We start from the raw sequence: 24473 nt of genomic DNA, 5'->3' as shown, positions 1-24473 counted from the left end.
AATCAGGAGGATAGAATTATGGTCAGATTTGCTAAATGGAGGGCAAAGGAGAGCTTTGTATGCGTCTCTGTGTGTGGAGTAAAGGTGGTGTAGAGTTTTTTTCCCTCTGGTTACACGTGACATGCTGGTAGAAATGAGTTAAAACAGATTTAAATTTGCCTGCATTAAAGTCCCCGGCCAGTAGGAGTGCCGCATATGGATGAGCATTTTCTTGTTTTCTTATGGCCTGATACAGCTCGTTGAGTACAGTCTTCGTACCAGCATCGGTTTGTTGTGGTACACAGACGGCTATGAATAATATAGATGAGAACTCTCTTGGTAGATGGTGTGGTCTACAGCTTATCATGAGGTATTCTACCTCAGGCGAGCAATACCTCATGACTTCTTTTATATAAGACATCGCGCACCAGCTGTTATTGGCAAATAGACACACACCCGCCCCTCGTCTTACCAGATGTAGCTGCTCTGTCCTGCAAATGTACGGAAAACCCAGCCAGCTCTATATTATTCGTGTCGTCGTTCAGCCACGATTCGGTGAAACATAAGATATTTCAGTTTTGAATGTCCCGTTGGTAGGATAGTCTCGACCGTAGATTGAGTTTATTTTCCAGTGATTGCATGTTGGCCAATAGAACCGATGGTAATGGCGATTTACTCACTCGCCAACAAGGCACCTCAACCTTGACAGGGATTTGGGCTTGGTCTCCGGAGAGCATTATATCCTTCGCGACGGACTCTTTGTCCAGTTTGAGGTGAGTAATCGCTGTTCAGATGTCCAGAAGCTGTTTTCGGTCATAAGAGACGGTATGTACAAAATAAGTTACAAACAATGCGAAAAAAAACTAACAAAATAGCACAGTTGGTTAGGAGCCCGTAAAACTGCAGCCATCCCCTCCGGCGCCATTATCATTCTCTTCTGATTCGTTGAAATAGAAGTCCTCATCCAAAACGAGGTTAGTAATCGCTGTTTTGATGTCCAGAAGCTCTTTTTGGTCATATAAAACAATGTCCGAAACATTATGTACAAAAACAAGTTAGGACCAGCCCAAAAAAACACAAAATAGCACAATTGGTCAGAAGCCGTAACGGTGGCCATCCCTCCGGGGGCCATTCTCGAATCCAACCCACTGCCCTTCTGACTCACAGTCCTCCTACCTTTACGGTCTACTCTTCACTGTCCTATCTGGTCAATAAAACAAAACAAAAAATACATTGTTGTGTAGAGTTGAGGACTTGAGTTCTCAAATTTACTAATTGACCTTACAAAGATTCATATCTTCAATTTAACTTGCTTGGATCATAACAGCTCTGGCTCCGTTTGTTTGAGCTAACATTTTGTCAACCGAGTTCAGGAGCGAAAATTGACTCATACTCCAAGACTTGAGACTTAACTGTTGCCTTTTTTCCTCCCAGAACAAGATCAACCACTCGGTCATCAAGGACCTGCTAGACCCTATCAAGGAGCTGTTTGAGGACGTACGGCGGAAAGCTCTGATGAGAATGGAGTACGAGGGGCTGCACAAGAGCGAGGCCATCACCACGCCTGGTGCCCGCTTCCACAATGATCCGGCCGGCTTCGCAATGAACCGATACGCCTACTACGTCTGCTACAAGTGCAAGAAGGTAGGAAGGATTCTGTTTCATTATAGAATGGATGTTTCCCTTAAAGGGCTAGTTCACTTTTTTAAGTTCAAATTATTTGTATATTTAGTGTTGTCAATTTGGAAAAATAACCTTAAACTTCAAAATAATTAATATCTTTATCCCCCTAGTGTCTGTCTGCGCCCCCCGCGGTAATCGAATTAGCATAATAAAAACATCCCCATTGGTTTGAAAAATAAATAACATAATACATTTGCATGGGCAATGGCAGCCTTCCCATCTGCGGTCCTCATAAGGGACTTCAGCTCAGTGTACCTCGACTGTGCAAAATTGGCAAAGATTGTGTTGATTATCCCTGTTTCCATTGTGCCCGCCAAGATGGGATTCTTTCTCCAAAACAGAGTAAAGACGGCCTTCTTGAGGACAAAGTAACAAAGCTGCTCCAAGGAGTTGGGCAGTTTTGACTTCCCAACAGCAGCGGCTCACTTTGAACAAGCCAAGGTCTGCCACAAACTCAAGTAAATTAGAGGCAAATTATTGTGTTCATCAGGTTCAGTCCTAGCAGTTCTGCTGCCGCCCTAGGCAAGATCAACATATGCAGCCCCTGTGTCATGTATAGTTTCAATATTTGTAATGGATTGATAGACTAGACTAGAGTAATGATGCATATCATGCGCAATTGGTGCTTATTCAGTAGCACTTGGAAATGAAACATCGTTGCCAACTATTCACAACCTTAACCTAATTCTCCTAACCTGCTATGAAAAGTCAAATCTAACGTTAATTTGACAGAAGCTGGATCCCTTTTAGCCATGACCGGCCAGCCCTTGTGTTCGTAGACAGCCATATTTTGTTATTTATTAGGGCTAATTAGAATGTTCATGCCTAGGCTAAATTAAATTAGAGAGGCCTAGATTTGTATTTGAAAACAGCTGTTTTATTTATTTATTAAAATGTTCATACAATAGCACATGTTGTTCGCACAATTATATGATGTTTTATACTGTGTAGGTGTTCTAGGCTAAATGTTTTAGTTTTTTTCTTAAATTATATTAATTTATAGCAGGGATGAAGAGACGCAATGTTTTGCTTTTCAATAAAACACTAATTTCTATTCTGTTAAGATGAATGACAATAACGTAAATATGATTTTGAGCACGGTGGGTCAAATCAAAGTTTATTTGTCATGTGCGCCGAATACAACAGGTGTAGACCTTACAGTGAAATGCTTACTTACAGGCTCTAACCAATAGTGCAGAAAAGGTATTAGGTGAACAATAGTGAAGTAAAGAAATTAAACATCAGTAAAAAGACAGGCTATATACAGTAGCGAGGCTATAAAAGTAGCGAGGCTACATACAGACACCGGTTAGTCAGGCTGATTGAGGTAGTATGTAGATATGGTTAAAGTGACTATGCATATATGATGAACAGAGAGTAGCAGTAGCGTAAAAGAGGGGGTGGTGGGTGGCGGGACACAATGCAGATAGCCCGGTTAGCCAATGTGCGATAGTACTGGTTGGTCGGCCCAATTGAGGTAGTATGTACATGAATGTATAGTTAAAGTGACTATGCATATATGATAAATAGAGAGTAGCAGCAGTGTAAAAAGAGGGATTTGGGGGGGGGGGGGGGGGGCACAATGCAAATAGTCCGGGTAGCCATTTTATTTGGGGTGGACGCCCTAATGCTTTACCTACCCAATGCATATGGATGTCCAGTAAATTTCTCAAATGTCTGGTAAATTCAAATCTTGCCGGTCGCATTGTCTGCTGCCAAATTTTCCTAACTGAAACCCTGATATGGAAGTAATTTAGTACCCTCCAAAAAAAGGGGTTAAATATGGGTAATAAAAAAAAAAGTAATTTCCTGATCTTTCTTATATATCTCTGATATAGGACAGACACTTTTAAAACAAAATGTATTTTTGGACTGTTTTTCCATGTTTGAGTATTTTCTGAATCATATATCACTAGGCTTTAGGATAGTTAAAAGGCCAGTGCTGGAGGACCTGAGGCACCTACTGGGTACATAACTCAAAAGCATACAGTGAATTCAAAAAGTATTCAGACCCCTTGACTTTTTCCAAAATTTGTTACGTTACAGCCTTATTCTAAAATGGATTTTCTCATCAATCTAAACATAGTACCCCATAGCGAAAAACCAAATGTTAGCAAATTTATAAAAAAAAACTTGTTTACATAAGTATTCAGACAAAGCAAAAAAAAACTGTTTTTGTTTGTCATTATGGAGTATTGTGTGTAGATTAAATACTTTCCGAATGCACTGTATTTCTTCTGTAGGCTAATAGCAGTAAGGCCAAATTCAATGTTTCATCAAATATTTTTGGGGAATACCTAAAGGGTCCTAAAATTCCAAATCAAATTGCCAAATGATCCTTCGTCTGACCATCTTAAAACATTTCCATATGTTAGTTTAGGCTTAGACTCTTAAGGATTAACTTCTGAGAATACAGTAGCAGCAGGCATACATTTTCCCTACATGGAATATATTTCACAGAGGTCCTTCAGTCAGTTTCGCTTGTCTCTAATAAACTACTTTGGGAGGCTTATCCACTGACCCATTTCCTTCCTCTGTTGCAGGCATACTTTGGGGGAGAGGCGCGCTGTGATGCGGAGGCAGGGCAGGGAGACGACTACGACCCCAGCGAGCTGATCTGTGGAGCATGCTCAGATGTGTCCAGGGCACAGGTGGGTGGAGGAAAAGGTCCAGAGAAGGCCTTAGGGCATTGACTCCATTGGGCAGTGTAACCGCATCCACACTAGCATACTGCTTAGTATGCATGGCCAATACATTGCTGAATAGTTGGTAGTATCCAAGTTTGTATAGTGGGACACATCTTGACACTTTAAATATCACTTAAAATGAAGACATTATTTTTCAAATATGATTTGTCCATTTCAATATAAATTAATTTTGTAACCTCAGCAATACATTTTAAATACTAAATACACAAAATCAATACATTTTTATACAATACAATCGACACACTATACATCCCTGAAAAGTTGTATTTATATATATATCCATGTTCTGTCTGCAGATGTGTTCCAAGCACGGGACAGACTTTCTGGAGTACAAATGCCGTTACTGCTGCTCGGTGGCTGTTTTCTTCTGCTTCGGCACCACTCACTTCTGTAACGCCTGCCATGATGACTTCCAGAAGATGACCAGTGTGCCCAAGGAGGAGCTGCCTCACTGTCCTGCAGGTACTGACTTACCGTGCAAAATGCATCATCATAACATAAGTTTTGGCTTTGTACGGAAAGTGCTCCATCTTAACTTGACTGCTGATATGCATACTTTTTCGGGATTGTATTTAAAAGTAAACAAAATTAACTAAATACTGAACAAAACATTAAAAGATTGCTTGTGAGTGTAGTATTCTTTTAAGCCCTTAGCTCCTTTAAGGAGCATATCAAGCCGTTGTCAAATGTCCTCCATTTCACTCGGTACGGGGCAAGTTTTTAGTTGTCGCCACAGTTGAAGCACCAGGTATGCAACCAGACAACCGGACCAATACCCTATTTATCTATTCAGTTATTTACTTACCCATTATTTATAACCAGGAACGTTGATTTAGCACCTATTTATGATAGTATCTTCTGGCCGGGGAGCTTTGTTAAGAGCCCCAACACTTGCTCTAAACGTTAACATGCATTGCTTGCGGTACGGTTTTGGAAACATAAGGAACGTACCTTTCGTATCAGTGAGGAAATAATTTCAAAACTAAAGATCAAATTACTACACACCTTTTATAGTGTTAGTGTTCCCGTACGGCTATATTTCTATGTTACAGCAAACAGAGTCGACTACCATTTACATTACATTTACATTTAAGTCATTTAGCAGACGCTCTTATCCAGAGCGACTTACAAATTGGTGCATTCACCTTATGATATCCAGTGGAACAACCACTTTACAATAGTGCATCTAAATCTTTTAAGGGGGGGGGGGGGGGGGTTAGAAGGATTACTTTATCCTATCCTAGGTATTCCTTAAAGAGGTGGGGTTTCAGGTGTCTCCGGAAGGTGGTGATTGACTCCGCTGTCCTGACGTCGTGAGGGAGCTTGTTCCACCATTGGGGTGCCAGAGCAGCGAACAGTTTTGACTGGGCTGAGCGGGAACTGTGCTTCCTCAGAGGTAGGGGGGCCAGCAGGCCAGAGGTGGATGAATGCAGTGCCCTTGTTTGGGTGTAGGGCCTGATCAGAGCCTGAAGGTATGGAGGTGCCGTTCCCTTCACAGCTCCGTAGGCAATCACCATGGTCTTGTAGCGGATGCGAGCTTCAACTGGAAGCCAGTGGAGAGATCGGAGGAGCGGGGTGACGTGAGAGAACTTGGGAAGGTTGAACACCAGACGGGCTGCGGCGTTCTGGAGGTTTAATGGCACAGGCAGGGAGCCCAGCCAACAGCGAGTTGCAGTAATCCAGACGGGAGATGACAAGTGCCTGGATTAGGACCTGCGCCGCTTCCTGTGTGAGGCAGGGTCGTACTCTGCGAATGTTGTAGAGCATGAACCTACAGGATCGGGTCACCGCCTTGATGTTAGTGGAGAACGACAGGGTGTTGTCCAGGATCACGCCAAGGTTCTTAGCACTCTGGGAGGAGGACACAAGGGAGTTGTCAACCGTGATGGCGAGATCATGGAACGGGCAGTCCTTCCCCGGGAGGAAGAGCAGCTCCGTCTTGCCGAGGTTCAGCTTGAGATGGTGATCCGTCATCCACACTGATATGTCTGACAGACATGCAGAGATGCGATTCGCCGCCTGGTTATCAGAAGGGGGAAAGGAGAAGATTAATTGTGTGTCGTCTGCATAGCAATGATAGGAGAGACCATGTGAGGATATGACTACCAGTGCTAATTAGCTATCTGCGTCCGAACACCTGTGTGTAAACGCTCCCCACACCTAATGCGTGTTGTCACAGACAAATACTGTCCGCTGCAACTTTGTTAAAATCACTTAAAACCAGGCAAGATGGCGTACTGAACACAACGGTGCAAAATCACCTCAAGATAAATACGTAATATTCAATATCAGTAAGTTACACCAAATATTAGCACTTCCTTCCAGACTCACATTAAGCATCTCCAATCCAAAATTAAATCTAGAATCAGCTTCCTATTTCGCAACACAGCATCCTTCACTCATGCTGCCAAACATCCCGTCGTAAAATTGACTATCCTACCGATCCTTGACTTCGGCGATATCGTTTACAAAGTAGCCTCCAACACTCTACTCAGCAAATTGGATGCAGTCTATCACAGTGCCATCTGTTTTATCACCAAAGCCCTCGCTTCATATTCGTCGCCAAACCCACTGGCTCCAGGTCATCGATAAGTCTTTGCTAGGTAAAGCCCCGCCTTAGCTCAGCTCACTGGTCACCATAGCAGCACCCACCCGTAGCATGCGCTCCAGCAGGTATATTTCACTGGTCATCCCCAAAGCCAACTCCTCTTTTGGCCACCTTTCCTTCCAGTTCTCTGCTCCCAATGACTGGAACGAAAAATCACTGAAGCTGGAGTCTTAAATCTCACTCACTAACTTTAAGCATCAGCTGTCAGAGCAGCTTACAGATCATTGCACCTGTAACACAGCCCATCTGTAAATAGCCCATCCAACCAACTACCTACCTCATCCCCATATTGTTATAGATTTTTTTGCTCCTTTGCACCCCAGTATCTCTACTTGCACGTTCATCTTCTGCACATCTATCACTCCAGTGTTTAATTGCTAAATTGTAATTATTTCGCCACTATGGCCTATTTATTGCCTTACCTCCCTAATCTTACTACATTTGCACACACTGTATATAGCCTTTTCTATTGTGTTATTGACTGTACATTTGTTTATCCCATGTGTAACTCTGTGTTGTTTGTGTCGCACTGCTATGCTTTATCTTGGCCAGGTCGCAATTGTAAATGAGAACTTGTTTTCAACTGGCCTACCTGGTTAAATAAAGGTGAAATAAATAAAAATAAAATATATATATATATATATATACACTCGGGGGTAATTACATTCAATCTGGATAATAACACAAAACAAATCATAATGCTAGAGAAATGTATTGACAAATATTACGAAAACAAGCAACACTCAAACATGACCGAGGGTAAATGTGGAGAATCAATATCAAAAAAGAAACTCCTCCGCGGATACAAACAATTTATGCTTTTCACCACTGGGACTGGTAAGTGTGGAAAGTGATCTGTTAAAGTCGATAAATGACAAACTGGGCATACTTGAATTAGTCAGTAAGGATATAAAGGAGTTGAAGGTGAGCCTTAAATGAGTGACGAAAGAGCTCCGATAATAAAGAAAGAAACAAAGAAGCTAAAAGGGGACAGTCAGTAAGATAGAAACAGATGTTAATGAACTTAAAAAGAACATAGTTCTGAGAGAAGCCTTACTAGACATAGACTAGATCTATGAGAGAAAATCTGATACTTACTGGTATCCAAGAGAGAGAAGGAGAAGTTCCTGAAAACGTAGTGAAGGAATTCTTTCTTACAGTGCTGCAAATCCCACTCGATGCTGTCGATTAAAATCCAACTCAAACATATACACTGTTTTGGACAAAGAGGACAGAGATATGAGTATCCAATCGTTGCCAAATTTGCTTTCTTTAAGGATAAAGTAATGGTTAAAAGACTGGGTAAAAGACTCGCTGGCATGAAAATAGGCATGAATGATCAGTTCCCGAGGGAGCAATCTTAAAATAGAACTAATTGGAACACAAAAGTACTAATTCAACATGGTGAGGATAAAAACACAAGACATAGAAGGCACGGTATGTGGGGATGTATTGTGATGGAACGTGTGGTGTGTGTTTTTGGTGTTTGGAAAAGTGTGGCGTTGAGTGAGAAAGGAAATGGTTGCATATCCCGGAACCAATGTATGTCTGTGAGCAGGGGTTGGGAGAGAGACCTTTGAATTTTGTGCAGATGAGGGATATACATTTTAAAATAAATTATACATCTAATTTATTTATTTATTTATTGTCTTATCATAATGGAACAGTCCACAACCCTTTACCCTAGACACCCACCTGAATGACCCATACACTGAAGAGAAGACCCTATCTGTTTTATGGGCCTGCTGTTAGCTGCCTGTATGCAGCCAAAACAGAAAGATAAATGCAGTCAGAGACCTACTAGAGCAGTACCGCCCCCTCAATTCTCAAAGTTGCTAATGAGAACATTGACGACCTTGAACCTAGCCGGTGTAGATTCCGGTGGGATTATACTTTAATGAAAACTAAACACTTTTACAAAGAAACAAAATGACAGCAAACAGTTCCATCAGGCAACAGACAACAAAACAGAAAACAACTACCCACAAACACAATAGAAAAAAAACCAACTTAAATATGATCTCCAATTGGAGATCAACCCCCAAAAAAACAACATAGAAATATAAAAACTAGAACTTAAACATAGAAATAGAAAACATAGAAAAACACCCCGTCACACCCTGACCTACTTTACTATAGAAAATGTCATCTTACAAGGGTCAGGACGTGACAACAGGAAACTCATTTAACAATTTTAGATGAAGATGAGCGGAATATAGACTGAGAAATATACTTCATTCATGGCCAAAGAAACTCAAAAGGGTTGATTATATTAATTAACAGTCATTTTGATCCGAATGTGCAAATTGTCCAAACAGATACGCAAGGTAAATGGATGATTTTACATATGTTATTGGACCATAAACAGATATGGCTCAATAACCTTTACGGACCAAATAATGATGATCCACGCTTCTTTGAAAATATATATAATACATGATCAACCCTGTAAGCAATACAAGACTCCATTATTATAGTGGGAGATTATAATACTGTTTTAAATACCTCAATGAACCGTAAAGGAAATCACAATACAACTATCACCCTCATGCCCTTAAGGCAATCATGAATGTCATGGATATATTGGAACTAGTGGATATATGGAGGCTTAAATATCCTGACCAAGTGAGATAGACATGGCGGAGGCTCAATCAAGCTAGTCGTCTTGACTTGTTTCTTATGTCATTCTCATTGGCACCAAAAGTGAAAAAAGTGTTGATAGGGAATAGAATGTGGTAGGACCATCAGATAATTGGCATATACATTACTTTTACTGAATTTCTACGTAGGGCGAGGATATTGGAAATTTAATCAAAGCCTATTGGATGATAATTTGTTTTTAACTAGGACAGAATAATTTAGAACTGAATTTTTCCAACATAACATAGTTACAGCAAATCTGCGTATTGTATGGGACACTTTTTAAATGTGCCTTTAGAGGTCATGCAATTCAGTACTTATCTCTAAAACCAAAGTAATTTAGGTCAAATGAGTCCATACTAACAATGGAAATAGGTCTAACAGAACAGATATATGGCAATAAAAACTGTACCATAGAGGCACAGAATAATTTTGTGGAAAAACAAAAGGAAATGGAGGAACTTATTCAAAAAAGATCAAGTCTAATATATTATAATAATAAAGCAAACTGGATGAAAAATGTGGAAAAAATGCACCAAATCCTTTTTAATCTTCAACATAGAAATGCTACCAAAAATAATTTACAGAAACGTGTTACAAATAACGGCGTCACCTATGATTCACCAAATTATTTTTTGAAAGAAGAAGCAAAGTGAGCTAAGCATATGTTTTCATTTCTGTCTCCTCCAGCTCCTCTAACCAAAGCTAATTGTATATTTTATTTTCTATGAATAATGTAAAGTTAACAGCCATACAGAAAGACTCAAGTGAAGGTGAAATTACAGAGGAACATCTTGATGCCATTAAAGCCTTTATGTCCAGGAAAACTCCAGGGCTGGATGGCATACCAGTTGAGGTATACCAAACTATGTTTGATATACTCAAGAGGACCATTATTAGCATGTTTTAACGACTCCTATGTAAATAGTAGATTATCGGACACTCAACAAGGTCTGATTTCATTATTACTGAAACAGGATACAAGTGGTAAATATAAAGGTACAGTCCATTTAAAAAAAAATGGAGGCCCCTTACACTTCAGTGTTGTGATGCTAAAATCCATATCTTATAAAATTGGTTAAAATCATGTATAGTAACCCTAGGTGTAAAATAGTAAATAATGGCTACTTCTCAAAAAGTTTGAGTAGTAAAACAAGGTTGTCCACTATCGGCATATCTATTTATTATGGCCATTGGAATGTTAGATATTAGAATCAGATCCAACAATAATATCAAGGGATTAGAAATACAGGGTTTAAAAACAAATGTGTCATTATACGCTGATGATTCATGTTCATCTTTTACGGCATCTTTTACAACACGGCTCCCTCCATAGCCTCTTCGATGATCTTGATAATTTTTCTAACCTCTCTGGATTACAACCAAATTATGATGTGTACTATATTAGTTATTGGATCACTGAAAAATACAACTTTTATACAACTCGTAACAGATATCATAAATACGACTAGTGGAGTTACGTCATACATGCAGCTAACTAAAATATATGGAAATGTCTGCTCTACCCAAAATTACAACCAACTAATTGCGGCATTACCACAAAAATGGAAGAGGAAAGTGGAAGTGGGAAAAAGTAAGGAACTTGTCTGTCGGCCCTGCATTAAAGGCCATAATTGGTTAAAGAAAATTGTGATAAATAAAACAGTATACCAAAAAATTGACAGCCTTGCCATATAGATTGCAAAATAGTTGGGAAGAGATTTTTGACGACGCCGGATTCAAAACTTTGAATTTTTCAAGTGAAATTATTATACAGAATTCTTGCAACCAACAGAATGACTCAGATAAAGTATTTCAAGCCAAATTCCTTATTGTTCCCCTTCCATCCCCAGGTCCCAAAGGCAAGCAGTTGGAGGGGACGGAGTGCCCCTTGCACGTGGTTCACCCTCCCACCGGCGAGGAGTTTGCCCTGGGCTGTGGAGTGTGCAGGAACGCCCATACCTTCTAAAATCACCCAGTTCTGAAAACCCAGAGACCTGTACCGAACACTCGTTCTTCTTCTGTGACTGTTGGCTGCAGCCGGAGCCCAGCCTGTCAAGTATTTCCTTGTGTTGGCTCTCGTTGTCAGGTGGCCATGGACACTGGTTCAGGTATTTCTAACGTACCCAAGAGTCCCAAGTTGTGCTCTTCGACATACCAATCAAAGTCTTCAAGGCTTTACTACAAAAACAGCTCTCTGTGGATTCCAGAGGAAACTCCCATGTAAAAAAAAATCTTATTAGTATTATTATTTTTTTTAACTTGTGACGTGTTTGCATGCGGCCGTTGTAACCCCTCGGCTTCCATAGACGTTGCACACCTCCCGATCACTGAAGTGTAAAAAAGTATTTAAAAATTGTATATGAAATACATTTTGCTTAGGCAACTGTGGATGGACTTGGATATATAAAAGGAAAAAAAAATGTGACGGGCCTTATTTCCAGCTTCCTAACTATGAATTCTAAATATTGTTGTATGTAAACAGACTTTTTTTCCCGTAATCCTGTACAGTATTCTCTTCACTGTCGAGTGCATCAGGGGTGCATCAGGGGACAACAACAAAAAAAGAGCAGAATTCTGATGAGGGGGTGAAAAAGTGTACGATTTATCTAATCTTGTATATAATGATAGTATCCAAAATAGCTGTATTCCGAAGTTGCTACTCTACACTTCAGTTTCGTTTGATATTCTGGGTTATGTTTTGAGCCAGAACTTTTAATGAAGTGCAATACTGAGTGTGCCTCCTATCTTGCAGCAGTTTAACCTATGGAATGTATGTCAATAAAAGCCACTGTACATTTTTATACAGTGATAAACACAGTCGTGTATTATCCCAATTCAAAATGTCAGATCACTTATGTTCTCTGAAAATGCAGAGGATCCCAGCGTCTTCAGTGTATGAAGGTTGATTGATGTGAACCCTTTTTTTAGTTCCTCAATTAGACAAATAACGTGGTGGTACAAACTTTTTTTCTGTCATTTTTTAAACAACTGAGAAGGTGATTGCGCTATAGGCTACCATTGTATTGTAAAGGAGTGCTAACTGAACGTGTTGGGGGCCAGTCTTCACCAAATATAAAAAATAATTGTGATTCTGTAATGCTTCTCCATCATTAGGAGGCAGGCGGGACATATGGGTATGGGGGTTTGAGAGAAAAAACAAACAGCTGCTGTTATAAAAGCTTAATACTTGTGAATCTGCTCTGTATCTGTGATGGATGGAGTTGAATGGTAATAAACCAGGTTCTCTGTTTCGCAAGGTACATTCAAGCGGACTCCTGTGTGTTTATTTCACGGGGTTATAGTTTTACCAGACCAATGCAAGTCATTTCATACAGTATACTGCTGAGACAGTCAACACCACATGTATTTGGAAAGTGATGCTAGCTAATGTTTTTAATTTGGCTCTTTGGTTTGTTTTACCCAATAGTCACTAAATGGTGAATGATGACTGGAGTAATTTTCTTTCGAAGTAGTACATAACATGTTTCTGAACACTAACGCTACTAAATGAATCCTGATAATGCCATGATTGAGAAAAATCATGAATTAATCATGAATAATGATGAGTGAGAAATTTATAGAGGCTACAACAAAACATGCTAATCTCTCCCTATTACCAGTAACAGGGGATCTTAGCTTTTGGGGGGGATCTTTGTCTCTAACTTTATTTTTCATCGTTATTCACAAGTCCATCTAATCTTACAATAAATGTGACTCCAAAATGACAAGACATTATTCACCATTCAGTTCCTATTGGGCAAAAATAAAAGTTGACTGTGCCTAATATGAAACAATTCTCAAATCCAAAATTCTGGAATATAGAGACAAATTATATATTTTTTGCTTCACTGTCCAAATACATATGGTGTTGACTGTAATGTAGAGAATATGAATTGCCAGTTACTATTACTGCTGCACAGTTTTACACAGAAAAGGGCAATACATCAGACATTCAATGCCAAATGACTTTTGTGCATTTCATGAAGTTGTAATCTGTCTCTCAATTTTTTTCATACTTTGGGCAGATTATTATTTCTTAATTGGGCAGGAGCTCACCAGAACTGAGTACAGGCACCTTACAATTTCTACTGCTTGAGTTCCTGCACCTCTTGTAAATATTATCTCAAAAGTATTATACAGTTCCTGCATGTAAATATAAACCATACCACCACCCAAAATGAGTACCGGCACCTATTTTAGTCAAGCACTGCATATGCCATACTGCTGTGCAGGTAAGCAGACTTCACTGTGTTTGAGATATGCTATGCATTGTTATGTTTACTCCTAAGTAGGTATTCTAAAAATAATTGTGAAAATATTCAACACAGGAGACAGCCATTTCATACAGTAACACCACAAATAGAACAATGAGACAAATATTTCACTGGTTGTATGAATGTGAACCATCGGGTTGGCGTTTCCACTCACTACCAAATATGGTGGTGAGAGGAAGCCAAGTGGCTGAAGATGGAGCGAGATGGATTTTGGCCGACATTCTGCAAATTTTGTCATGGATTAAACGTTTGCTCTCAATACAATTTTCCATTTCCAAAACTAAAATATGTTACGAACAAAGTAGAGTAAGTGTTGTACCCTTTGCCAAAGTAAAAAAAAATGGCGTTGTTTAGAACGATTGCAAGAGCTATTTGAGTTATTGCTCACGCGCACTTCAAAGTAAGCATTCCTAATGCAAATAATGCTAGCTCGTGCTTGGCCTGTCCACCTCCTTGCTTGTTCTGCCCACTGTTATTAATTTGTTCCCATTGGAAATGACAGGCTGTGGTCTGTCTATCTTGGGTTAGTTAAAAAAATATTTGGTATCACCCACAATGCACCGCTTCTGTCACAACTCATAGCCATTTCAGGGATGGGGGCGGGAGCAAGCTGAAACTCCCGCGAAGCAATCAAGGTCACCGAAAATATAGCAATTCACACGAACATACTGTATCTTCAAGAAAATTGTAAATCCTGCTCAATCTTAAACTGATGGCACAGAGTTGGTTCCCGATAAGTGTTATTTTGCTCGGGCGAATGAGTTTCTCATGGGATTAAAGTTTTCAGTAATTAGATTTTTCACTGCGAACAGCTAACCGTTAGCTAGCCAGCCAAGTGCAAACATAAGGTAAGGAAGGGGATGGGTATGCAAACAGCTAGCTAACGTTAGCTTTCCTTTTCACCACCATTCAATGTTTGTCAAGATTAGTATGTTATTATTCACTTAAGTAGATAACTAAAACCAAACGTTAAATTCTAAATATACTGCTCAAAAAAATAAAGGGAACACTTAAAAAACACAATGTAACTCCAAGTCAATCACACTTCTGTGAAATCAAACTGTCCACTTAAGAAGCAACACTGATTGACAATACATTTCACATGCTGTTGTGCAAATGGAATAGACAACAGGTGGAAATTATAGGCAATTAGCAAGACACCCCCAATAAAGGAGTGGTTCTGCAGGTGGTGACCACAGACCACTTCTCAGTTCCTATGCTTCCTGGCTGATGTTTTGGTCACTTTTGAATGCTGGCAATGCTTTCACTCTAGTGGTAGCATGAGACGGAGTCTACAACCCACACAAGTGGCTCAGGTAGTGCAGCTCATCCAGGATGGCACATCAATGCGAGCTGTGGCAAGAAGGTTTGCTGTGTCTGTCAGCGTAGTGTCCAGAGCATGGAGGCGCTACCAGGAGACAGGCCAGTACATCAGGAGACGTGGAGGAGGCCGTAGGAGGGCAACAACCCAGCAGCAGGACCGCTACCTCCGCCTTTGTGCAAGGAGGAGCAGGAGGAGCACTGCCAGAGCCCTGCAAAATGACCTCCAGCAGGCCACAAATGTGCATGTGTCTGCTCAAACGGTTAGAAACAGACTCCATGAGGGTGGTATGAGGGCCCGACGTCCACAGGTGGGGGTTGTGCTTACAGCCCAACACCGTGCAGGACGTTTGGCATTTGCCAGAGAACACCAAAATTGGCAAATTCGCCACTGGCGCCCTGTGCTCTTCACAGATGAAAGCAGGTTCACACTGAGCACGTGACAGAGTCTGGAGTCGCCGTGGAGAACGTTCTGCTGCCTGCAACATCCTCCAGCATGACCGGTTTGGCGGTGGGTCAGTCATGGTGTGGGGTGGCATTTCTTTGGGGGGCCGCACAGCCCTCCATGTGCTCGCCAGAGGTAGCCTGACTGCCATTAGGTACCGAGATGAGATCCTCAGGCCCCTTGTGAGACCATATGCTGGTGCGGTTGGCCCTGGGTTCCTGCAATTGCAAGACAATGCTAGACCTCATGTGGCTGGAGTGTGTCAGCAGTTCCTGCAAGAGGAAGGCATTGATGCTATGGACTGGCCCGCCCGTTCCCCAGACCTGAATCCAATTGAGCACATCTGGGACATCATGTCTCGCTCCATCCACCAACGCCACGTTGCACCACAGACTGTCCAGGAGTTGGCGGATGCTTTTGTCCAGGTCTGGGAGGAGATCCCTCAGGAGACCATCCGCCACCTCATCAGGAGCATGCCCAGGCGTTGTAGGGAGGTCATACAGGCACGTGGAGGCCTCACACACTACTGAGCCTCATTTGACTTGTTTTAAGGACATTACATCAAAGTTGGATCAGCCTGTAGTGTGGTTTTCCACTTTAATTTTGAGTGTGACTCCAAATCCAGACCTCCATGGGTTGATAAATTGGATTTCCATTGATTATTTTTGTGTGATTTTGTTGTCAGCACATTCAACTATGTAAAGAAAAAAGTATTTAATAAGATTATTTCATTCAGATCTAGGATGTGTTATTTTAGTGTTCCCTTTATTTTTTTGAGCAGTATATGTCATCTACCAAATCATTTGACTAGGAAATGTTACGTGTTGACAGTTGCCTTGCTTGTTAGCTAATGTTATCAACTTTAACATTGCCACAGCCATACAATTAGGAATTACAATACTAGTAAGGATATGAACCTTCTTATGATGTTATAAAGGTCAGCCAGTGCTGTGATAAGATTTGTTTAAAAATAATGAATTTGAAGAATGTATCTGCACTGTATGTTTGTTAGCTTACCTAGCTAGCCAGTTTTAAAGAAATGATTCCATTATAGCACTCACAGCTTTCCAAGAAAACAAAAATGTAGCTATGGTCTGTTTATATGTATATTTGTTGTCTATACAGAAAACTGGTATAAAACCTGTATTAATTGTATATATTTATGACAATATTTTAGGTTGACAATTCTATTACACTATTGATGATGCATCACATGCATTACATTTATTTTCCCGCATAAGTAAAATCTGGATTATGTGTCTACTTTTGCCATTCATTCCAATTACACCGTTTTTTCCTCTTACCAATATGGGTACCATGTTCACCCCATTCTGTAACTGAGGGTTACATAGTCCCTCTAGTAATGTATTAGTATACTGGGCCAGACAGCTTCCTTCCATGCATGAGGATGCTAACTAGCCCTTCAAAGCTTGCAGTCCCTTATACAGTTGTAACAATAAGTACAGTTATTTAAACAGTAACGTTCCATCCAATGACTGTATATATGAATGGAAAAAGGCATTAAATCACATGACACCATTGATTCCTATGTGAAGACTCAATAGTGCATTGAATCCAAAGATGCATGACGACTAACGAAAATACACACAACAATTTAATTGCACTAAATTATGCAAATTAACTCACGACACCATTCTGTATACTTCTGGCCCTTCTTTGGACACTGTGTTAACAACCCTCCAGACGAGCTTCAATGCCATACAACTCTCCTTCCGTGGTCTCCAACTGCTCCTAAATACAAGTAAAACTAGTGTTTTACATGCTATACTTTATTTACTTTGCCACCATGGCCTTTTTTGCCTTTACCTCCCTTATCTCACATCATTTGCTCACATTGTATATAGACTTATTTTTGTCTACTGTATCATTGATTGTATGTTGTTTTACTCCATGTGTAACTCTGTGTTTTTGTATGTTGTCGAACTGCTTTGCTTTATCTTGGCCAGGTCGCAATTGTAAATGAGAACTTGTTCTCAACTTGCCTACCTGGTTAAATAAAGGTGAAATAAAAATAAAATAAAAAAATAGACCGATAAGCATTAACAGTCAAATGTATTTTCGATAGTTAATCGATTAACGGTTAACATCTCTACTCAAAATATGTTAGCAAAGTTACGACTACAACTCCCATCTGCTGTCAACATCAAGATACGATTTGAGAGCACTAGCTAGTTAGCTCCAAAAGGGGTTAAAGCTTTGACTACATACTGACAGTGACTTCAGAGCTATTCAGTGTCATGTTGCATGCTATAACGAAACTTCTGTACTTTTCGATACTAGAACATGAAAAACGGTTCGGTACTAGAATTTTTGTCACCTTCGTAACTTCTGTCAATTGTTTCTCATGTCGTATAATGATTGAGAGGATCAAGTCTGTCTATCAGCGCAGCCAATGTCCCCTTATAGCGTGAGTGCACGTTCATGCCTCTTGCCTGCTCCACTTACTACTCATTGCTAGACTTGGGAGGTATCCAGATTGTCATACCTTCATACCGACCTTGTGCCATACCAGTAATAGTGGCACTGAACACAAGGGGTGGTATTGTAAGCCGAAGGATGAGCAATGCTAAGAAGTACATGTAAAATCCCATAAAGAATGCTAAGTAAATGCTAATGAGCGCATTGCAAACATTTTATACAGTCTCCGACCTGAAGTATTTGCAGGACAGACATCCCAGCTCATAAAGTTATAAAAGTAACACTAGCACGCACAAAATAAATATTAGACCGCAAGGAGGGGTCCAGGGGGGATTTTGGAATTTGGAATTTTGATTTTGGAAGAAGCTAACCACTTAGCTAGATGGCTAACTAGCTACTAAATTAGCAAACCAAGTGCACAACTGCAGAGCATTTAGCACATTTTAGACCGTTCACTTAATATGTATAAGCTGCCTAGAAGGCCAGCATCCCGGAGTCACCTCTTCACTGTTGATGTTGAGACTTTTTTTGCGGGTACTATTTAATGAAGCTGCCATTTGAGGACTTGTGAGGCGTCTGTTTCTCAAACTAGACACTCAAATCAAATTTATTTATATAGCCCTTCTTACATCAGCTGATATCTCAAAGTGCTGTACAGAAACCCAGCCTAAAACCCCAAACAGCAAGCAATGCAGGTGTAGAAGCACGGTGGCTAGGAAAAACTCCCTAGAAAGGCCAGTACCTAGGAAGAAACCTAGAGAGGAACCAGGCTATGAGGGGAGGCCCAGTCCTCTTCTGGCTGTGCCGGGTGGAGATTATAACAGTACATGGCCGAGATGTTCAAATGTTAATAAATGACCAGCATGGTCAAATAATAATAATCATAGTAGTTGTCGAGGGTGCAACAAGTCAGTAACACGAGTACGTGTCAGTTGGCTTTTTCATAGCCAATCTTTGAGACTATCTCTACCGCTCCTGCTGTCTCTAGAGAGTTGAAAACAGCAGGTCTGGGACAGGTAGCACGTCCGGTGAACAGGTCAGGGTTCCAGCAGGTCTGGGACAGGTAGCACGTCCGGTGAACAGGTCAGGGTTCCATAGCCGCAAGCAGAACAGTTCAGTTTCTATTCTGGGTAGAGACAATTTGCGCTGTTCTGTGAAGGGGAGTAGTATATAGCGCTGTACGAGATCTTCAGTTTCTTGACAATTTCTTGCATGGAATAGCCTTAATTTCTCAGAACAAGAATAGACTGACGAGTTTCAGAAGAAAGTTATTGGTTTCTGGCCATTTTGAGCCTGTAATCGAATCCACAAATGCTGATGTTCCAGTTACTCAACTAGTCTATAGAAGGCCAGTTTTATTGCTTCTTTAATCAGAACAACAGTTTTCATCTGTGCTAACATAATTGCAAAAGTGTTTTCTAATTATCAATTAGGCTTTTAAAATGATAAACTTGGATTAGCTAACACAACGTCCCATTGGAACACAGGAGTGATGGTTGCTGATAATGTGCCTCTGTACACCTATGTAGATATTCCATTAGAATTATCAATTTCCAGCTGCAATAGTCATTTACAACACTAACAATGTCTACATTGTATTTCTGATCAATTTTATGTTATTTTAATGGACAAAAAATTGGCTTTTCTTTCAAAAACAAGGACATTTGTAAGTGACCCCAGAGAGAATACAGTAGACGGCATCCGTCAAACGAGGGATTTATGACCTATTTTATGGGTCATGTGGTTACGCCCATATATGTACATCCTGTCCTTCCGTTCTCACGGTATGAGTAAGTGCTTATGCCCATATATGTACATCCTGTCTTTCCGTTCTCACGCTCTCGAGTGAGTGTTTATTTAACCAGATAGTGCATCTGTTTATGTTAACGCTTAACCTGTCTGGGCTAGGGGGCAGTATTTTCACGGCCAGATGAAAAACGTACCCAATTTAAACAGGTTACTACTCTGGCCCAGAAACTAGAATATGCATATTATTAGTAGATTTGGATAGAAAACACTCTAAAGTTTCTAAAACTGTTTGAATGGTGTTTGTGAGTATAACAGAACTCATGTGGCAGGCCAAAACCTGAGAAGATTCCATACAGGAATCTGACAATTTGTTATCCTTCTGTTGCATCTCTATCGAAAATACAGCATCTCTGCTGTAACGTGACATTTTCTAAGGCTTCCATTGGCTCTCAGAAGGCGCCAGAAAGTGGAATGATGTATCTCCTGTCTCTGGGTGAAGAACAGCAGAATAATTTGTGAGTGGTCAGGCTGGGGACAGTGACACTGTCATGAGAATTCTCAATTTTTTTCTTTCAGCCTTTGAATGAATACAACGTCGCCCGGTTGGAATATTATAGCTATTTTACGAGAAAAGTAGCATGAAAATTAATTTTAAACAGCGTTTGACATGCTTCGAAGTACGGTAATGGAATATTTAGACATTTTTTGTCACTAAATGCGCTCGCGCATCACCGTTTGGATAGTTACCTGAACGCACGAACAAAATGGAGATATTTGAATATAACTATGGATTATTTGGAACCAAAACATCATTTGTTGTTGAAGTAGAAGTCCTGGGAGTGCATTCTGATGAAGAACAGCAAAGGTAATCACATTTTTCTTATAGTAAATCTGTGTTTGGTGAGGGCCAAACTTGGTGGGTGTCAAATTAGCTAGCCGTGATGGCCGGGCTATGTACTCAGAAAAATGTGCTTTCACCGAAAAGCTATTTTAAAATCTGACACCACGATTGCATAAAGGAGTTCTGTATCTATAATTCTTAAAATAATCTATGTATTTTGTGAACGTTAATCGTGAGTAATTTAGTAAATTCACCGAAAGTTTGCGGTGGGTATGCTAGTTCTGAACATCACATGCTAATGTAAAAAGCTGTTTTTTGATATAAATATGAACTTGATTGAACAAAACATGCATGCGTCCCACCTCGCCCAGGGAGGTTAATTCATGTTTTGCTATCATTGTTTGTTCCATTTGTTCGTTTTTTAATTCATGTTTTGTTATCATTGTTCATTTATAATCATTGGTTAGTTTTTTAAATTCATGTTTTATTATCATTGTTTGTCCATTTATAAGTAATTTCCAAGTTTATATCAATTGAACATTAGGACACTATTGTTCAAGAGGAGGAACTGTTGGATTCGGGCTAAACTTTGAACATTGAGATATTAAAGACATGATAGATTAGACACATAGTATATAAAGGAGTGAGCTCTGTAGAAAGACAGAGTTGCTGTGGAATGTGCTGGGTGGACTGGAGAGGGTCACGGGAGTGTGATAGGTGATATGAGAGGACATCTGTGGATTAGGTGAAGGAGGGTTTTTTTATTTATTTTTATTTTACCTTTATTTATCCAGGTAGGGAAGTTGAGAACATGTTCTCATTTACAATTGTGACCTGGCCAAGATAAAGCAAAGCAGTTCGACACATACAACAACACAGAGTTACACATGGAGTAAAACAAACACAGTCAATAATACAGTAGAAAAATAAGTCTATATAGAATGTGAGCAAATGAGGTGAGATAAGGGAGGTAAAGGCAAAAAAGGCCATGGTGGCAAAGTAAATACAGCTGGTGCTTAAAGCTAGTGAGGGAGATAAGTGTTTCCAGTTTGAGATTTTTGTAGTTCATTCCAGTCATTGGCAGCAGAGAACTGGAAGGAGAGACAGACAAAGGAGGAATTGGCTTTGGGGGTGACCAGAGAGATATACCTGCTGGAGCGCGTGCTACAGGTGGGTGCTGCTATGGTGACCAGTGAGCTGAGATAAGCGGGGACTTTACCTAGCAGGGTCTTGTAGATGACCTGGAGCCAGTGGGTTTGGCGACGAGTATGACGCGAGGGTTGAGGAATGGAGGTCAGGTCAGATCCCCTGAAGGGAGTAATAATGGTTTTAGTATCCTGTTACCCTCTTCCTGTGGAACCATAAGATGTAAGGATTGGAGAGAAGGAGGAGTGTCCAAGGTGGGGTATTCACCTAGGGGTCATGATTGGGGCTGTACCAAATGATTGATGTATTAGAATAATTGATTATGCTTATGTTAATAGAAGGGGAGGGGTTATTAAGACCCTCCCTCTTTACATGCATAGGGTCCAAGACTACAGATTAACTATATATACACATGAGGTTTTAATATTGTTCCACAGTTGTTTTCTAGTTCCCTCTCTCTGCCTCTTATAAAGAGACCCCTCTGAGAAATGTGTGACTGAGACAGAACTCTGCAGGGGAGTGTAGGAGATAAGACTAGTCAGACATTCCATTATAAATCAACTTGGACATTTACTGCTAAGATTTTAGATAACACTAAAAGCCTTGTTTTTTATAGCTGTGTAGGCATGGCGTTGGTCTCATGAGTAAAAGGTAATGACCTACGATCTCACAGAACAGGGCTCCGGGCAGCCGAGCGGAAATGGAGGAAAACTCGCCTCCCTGCGGACCTGGCATCCTTTCACTCACTCCTCTCTACATTCTCCTCTTCTGTCTCTGCTGCTAAAGCCACTTTCTACCACTCTAAATTCCAAGCATCTGCCTCTAACCCTAGGAAGCTCTTTGCTACCTTCTCCTCCCTCCTGAATCCTCCTCCCACTCCCCCCCCCCTCCTCCCTCTCTGCGGATGACTTCGTCAACCATTTTGAAAAGAAGGTTGACGATATCCGATCCTCGTTTGCTAAGTCAAACGACACCGCTGGTCCTGCTCACACTGCCCTACCCTGTGCTTTGACCTCTTTCTCCCCTCTCTCTCCAGATGAAATCTCGCGTCTTGTGACGGCCGGCCGCCCAACAACCTGCCCACTTGACCCTATCCCCTCCTCTCTTCTCCAGACCATTTCCGGAGACCTTCTCCCCTTCCTCACCTCGCTCATCAACTCATCCTTGACCGCTGGCTACGTCCCTTCCGTCTTCAAGAGAGCGAGAGTTGCACCCCTTCTGAAAAAACCTACACTCGATCCCTCCGATGTCAACAACTACAGACCAGTATCCCTTCTTTCTTTTCTCTCCAAAACTCTTGAACGTGCCGTCCTTGGCCAGCTCTCCTGCTATCTCTCTCAGAATGACCTTCTTGATCCTAATCAGTCAGGTTTCAAGACTGGGCATTCAACTGAGACTGCTCTTCTCTGTGTCACGGAGGCTCTCCGCACTGCTAAAGCTAACTCTCTCTCCTCTGCTCTCATACTTCTAGACCTATCTGCTGCCTTTGATACTGTGAACCATCAGATCCTCCTCTCCACCCTCTCCGAGTTGGGCATCTCCGGCGCGGCCCACGCTTGGATTGCGTCCTACCTGACAGGTCGCTCCTACCAGGTGGCGTGGCGAGAATCTGTCTCCGCACCATGCGCTCTCACCACTGGTGTCCCCCAGGGCTCTGTTCTAGGCCCTCTCCTATTCTCGCTATACACCAAGTCACTTGGCTCTGTCATATCCTCACATGGTCTCTCCTATCATTGCTATGCAGACGACACACAATTAATCTTCTCCTTTCCCCCTTCTGATAACCAGGCGCGAATCGCATCTCTGCATGTCTGTCAGACATATCAGTGTGGATGACGGATCACCAGCTCAAGCTGAACCTCGGCAAGACGGAGCTGCTCTTCCTCCCGGGGAAGGACTGCCCGTTCCATGATCTCGCCATCACGGTTGACAACTCCCTTGTGTCCTCCTCCCAGAGTGCTAAGAACCTTGGCGTGATCCTGGACAACACCCTGTCGTTCTCCACTAACATCAAGGCGGTGACCCGATCCTGTAGGTTCATGCTCTACAACATTCGCAGAGTACGACCCTGCCTCACACAGGAAGCGGCGCAGGTCCTAATCCAGGCACTTGTCATCTCCCGTCTGGATTACTGCAACTCGCTGTTGGCTGGGCTCCCTGCCTGTGCCATTAAACCCCTACAACTCATCCAGAACGCCGCAGCCCGTCTGGTGTTCAACCTTCCCAAGTTCTCTCACGTCACCCCGCTCCTCCGCTCTCTCCACTGGCTTCCAGTTGAAGCTCGCATCCGCTACAAGACCATGGTGATTGCCTACGGAGCTGTGAAGGGAACGGCACCTCCATACCTTCAGGCTCTGATCAGGCCCTACACCCAAACAAGGGCACTGCGTTCATCCACCACTGGCCTGCTGGCCCCCCTACCTCTGAGGAAGCACAGTTCCCGCTCAGCCCAGTCAAAACTGTTCGCTGCTCTGGCACCCCAATGGTGGAACAAGCTCCCTCACGACGCCAGGACAGCGGAGTCAATCACCACCTTCCGGAGACACCTGAAACCCCACCTCTTTAAGGAATACCTAGGATAGGATAAAGTAATCCTTCTAACCCCCCCCCCCCCCTTAAAATATTTAGATGCACTATT

At 41.4% G+C, this 24473-nt stretch overlaps 1 protein-coding gene across 21 annotated transcripts in view; it reads left to right on the top strand.

Moving 5' to 3' along the window:
- Positions 1-12888, top strand: part of LOC100380858 (E3 ubiquitin-protein ligase MYCBP2) — a 354690-nt gene extending 341802 nt beyond the window's left edge. For all 21 annotated transcript variants that reach the window (XM_082968826.1, XM_082968836.1, XM_082968833.1 and 18 more), the window contains 4 exons: positions 1414-1623; positions 4206-4313; positions 4667-4832; positions 11472-12888. In XM_082968826.1, coding sequence (XP_082824952.1) covers positions 1414-1623; positions 4206-4313; positions 4667-4832; positions 11472-11587 — 600 coding nt within the window. In that variant the 3' untranslated portion in view covers positions 11588-12888. The remainder of the gene's footprint in view (positions 1-1413; positions 1624-4205; positions 4314-4666; positions 4833-11471) is intronic.
- The last annotated feature ends 11585 nt before the right edge of the window (positions 12889-24473 follow it).

Source organism: Salmo salar, chromosome 25 (assembly GCF_965601325.2).
Source record: "Salmo salar chromosome 25, fSalSal1, whole genome shotgun sequence".
NCBI lineage: Eukaryota > Metazoa > Chordata > Actinopteri > Salmoniformes > Salmonidae > Salmo > Salmo salar.
This window is presented reverse-complemented; position numbering and strand designations above follow the sequence as displayed.